Source organism: Cyprinodon variegatus, unplaced genomic scaffold, assembly GCF_000732505.1.
Source record: "Cyprinodon variegatus isolate N-32 unplaced genomic scaffold, C_variegatus-1.0 Scaffold72, whole genome shotgun sequence".
Lineage (NCBI taxonomy): Eukaryota > Metazoa > Chordata > Actinopteri > Cyprinodontiformes > Cyprinodontidae > Cyprinodon > Cyprinodon variegatus.
The window spans coordinates 1,337,519-1,339,776 of record NW_015150525.1 but is presented as its reverse complement, the minus strand read 5'-3'; the positions used below and the strand labels follow the sequence as shown (position 1 = coordinate 1,339,776).

General features: G+C 40.0%; 1 protein-coding gene across 1 annotated transcript in view; it reads right to left on the bottom strand.

The window, feature by feature from the left end:
* The window catches only part of dyrk3 (dual specificity tyrosine-(Y)-phosphorylation regulated kinase 3), a 13,735-nt gene extending 11,783 nt beyond the window's left edge, over nt 1–1,952 (bottom strand). Inside the window, exon 1 of the mRNA XM_015372418.1 lies at nt 1,143–1,952. Within this exon, the coding sequence (XP_015227904.1) occupies nt 1,143–1,185 (43 nt within the window). The 5' untranslated portion in view covers nt 1,186–1,952. The remainder of the gene's footprint in view (nt 1–1,142) is intronic.
* Between the last annotated feature and the right edge of the window lie 306 nt (nt 1,953–2,258).

The window sequence follows — 2,258 nt, the reverse complement described above, 5'->3', positions numbered from 1 at the left end:
AAAAAAAAAAAAGTGTTTCTCTCTCAGTGTTTTTTATGAATTTCTTATAGAAGCATTTGGGCAAGTTGGCATTTCTCATTGACATACATTTTTATCCATCAAAATATCCATATTTTTTTCATCTTAAAAAGGTTATAAGCTCTTGTCCTGGAATCCAACAACACTATTGGCTCAGTATTTCACTGAGTGTCCTATAAAAGGTTTAAAACCATGTCTCCCTCACTTTGATTTAAACAAGCAAACTAGAAAATAAAGCATAAAAGCTACACGGTAAATATAAAATATAAGATATCACCTCTTGGAAACAATGGAGATGAAAAATGAAAAACTTTCAACTTTAAGTTTAATTTCACCAACTTTAAATATAAGTATATATAGCTGTCATTCTTCTTTTTTATTTTTGTAGGATTAAGTTGAACCCAAATAAAACTGGGTTCAGGTATTTAGAAAGGCTGCCGTTCCTGGAAATAACTCAGATTCAGGAGTTCATTTATCATAAAAGCTGTAAGTGAGGCTGTTAGGGTAGTAAAGTTACTTTTTGTTCTTCCTGGTACAACACTTACCATAAACTATGTACTTCCTGGTATACATAAAAATACACAAGCAGCTAACACTGTAAATGTTAACAGCAGCTAATAGTATAACTATAAAGAAATAGGGTCTTACTGGAGGGATGTTAAAGCAAATAAACAACGCTGAACTTCCTGGATTATCTTCTAAGAACACAGGGAGGGTCTCATGATTGATAAGCACAAGAAAACATGTTTACAGCCCAACAATCAGGAGTAAAAATGTCTTAAATTATGTGTATTTACCCTTAATTTGAGCAGGCAAATAAGATGATCTGCCAATGGAATTAGCATTTTTACTCTTAAAATAAGATAATTAGATAATATGCAGTTGAAATTAGACAATATAGTTGTTTTTTCTTATATTAAATGTAAATGGGACAACATTGGTAAAGTGTCTCACTTACCTCCTAATTTCTGGAACAAATGCACTTGATTAAAAAAAAAAGATTGACTTATAGATTTGGATTTTTTCCAGTTGGGCGGTTGGAAACTAGTAAATGTAATGATTAAATATCAACCAATTTAAAGATAATTAAAAGCAAAGCGAGAGAAAGAAGTGTTCCTGGTTACCTGTTGCTATCGGGCCTTCGGGTTTTCTGCTTATTATCATCATTGTTGCAATTAAAAGGTGATCCCAGCATCCAAGAAAGGGAGAAAACCCAGAAAAAAAATGCAAAAAAACAACACGTCCACTCTGCTCCCACCTAGCTAACTGCTAATAGCATCTAAAAACTTTCCTTAAGAAGTAATTTCTTTGAGTTTGTCCGTTTAAGTTAAAGTTTAAATTCCAGTTTATTTTCTTTTGATGATCTCTTTATTGGGGCTTTAATGATGATTTTCTTTAAAGCACTTTACTTTTCTGGCTAATGTTAGCTTCGGTTCAGGCTGGAAGGATCCAACAGGCGGTGGGGGTCGTCACCCGCAGCTAGCCTGCCCAGCTAGCTCTCAGAGCGGCCACAGAAGCACCCGTCCGGACCGAAGCCGCTCCCTCCGTTGCAAACAGCCTGAGTCCGGTTGCTACAGCTGGCTCTCTGGGCCCTCGTACCCCTCGCCTTTCTCTGACAGGACAAAGAGTCGGTCCAGAGCACCATTCCCCCGGTTAGCTGACTCGGTAATTAGCAAACAGCCTCGCGCTGAACCCCCCTCTCTCAGCTCCGTCCTCGTTCTGGACACCTCCGAGCTGCTTCTCTCTTCTTCAAGAGAAGGTAGCCGAGTATCGGGGCCAGACGCACACGAGCTCCATGTCCGCAGCGGGGAAACGCGCGCTCGCTTAAAGCTTCAGCTGAAGTCAGCGCTGTTTAATCCGTCTTCAGAGGAGTAAGAGTATCTTATTCTACCCGAGCTGTGTGTTGATGCTAAGGGCGTCCTCAGCTCCGGAGTCAGCAGGGAACCAAAGGGAGGGAGGGGGCGGGGCTTAGCTAGGTAAGCTGACATCATGAGGAAAAGGCGCCCTCTAGCGTCCACTCAAGGTGCTGCAGAAGGACCGTGACCTCTGTTCAACCAAGCAGCTGCACTCTGTTCTGAAGACCTTAAAATTAACCCTTTATAGGGCAAGTTGGCGTTTTTTACCCCTTACAAATGGAAAGAGGTGTCAAGTAACAAAGTACAAATACTTCATTACTGTACTTAAAGGAATAGTACACTCAATACATGATTAGTCTTCATTTTCTATTCACCCCCATGCTG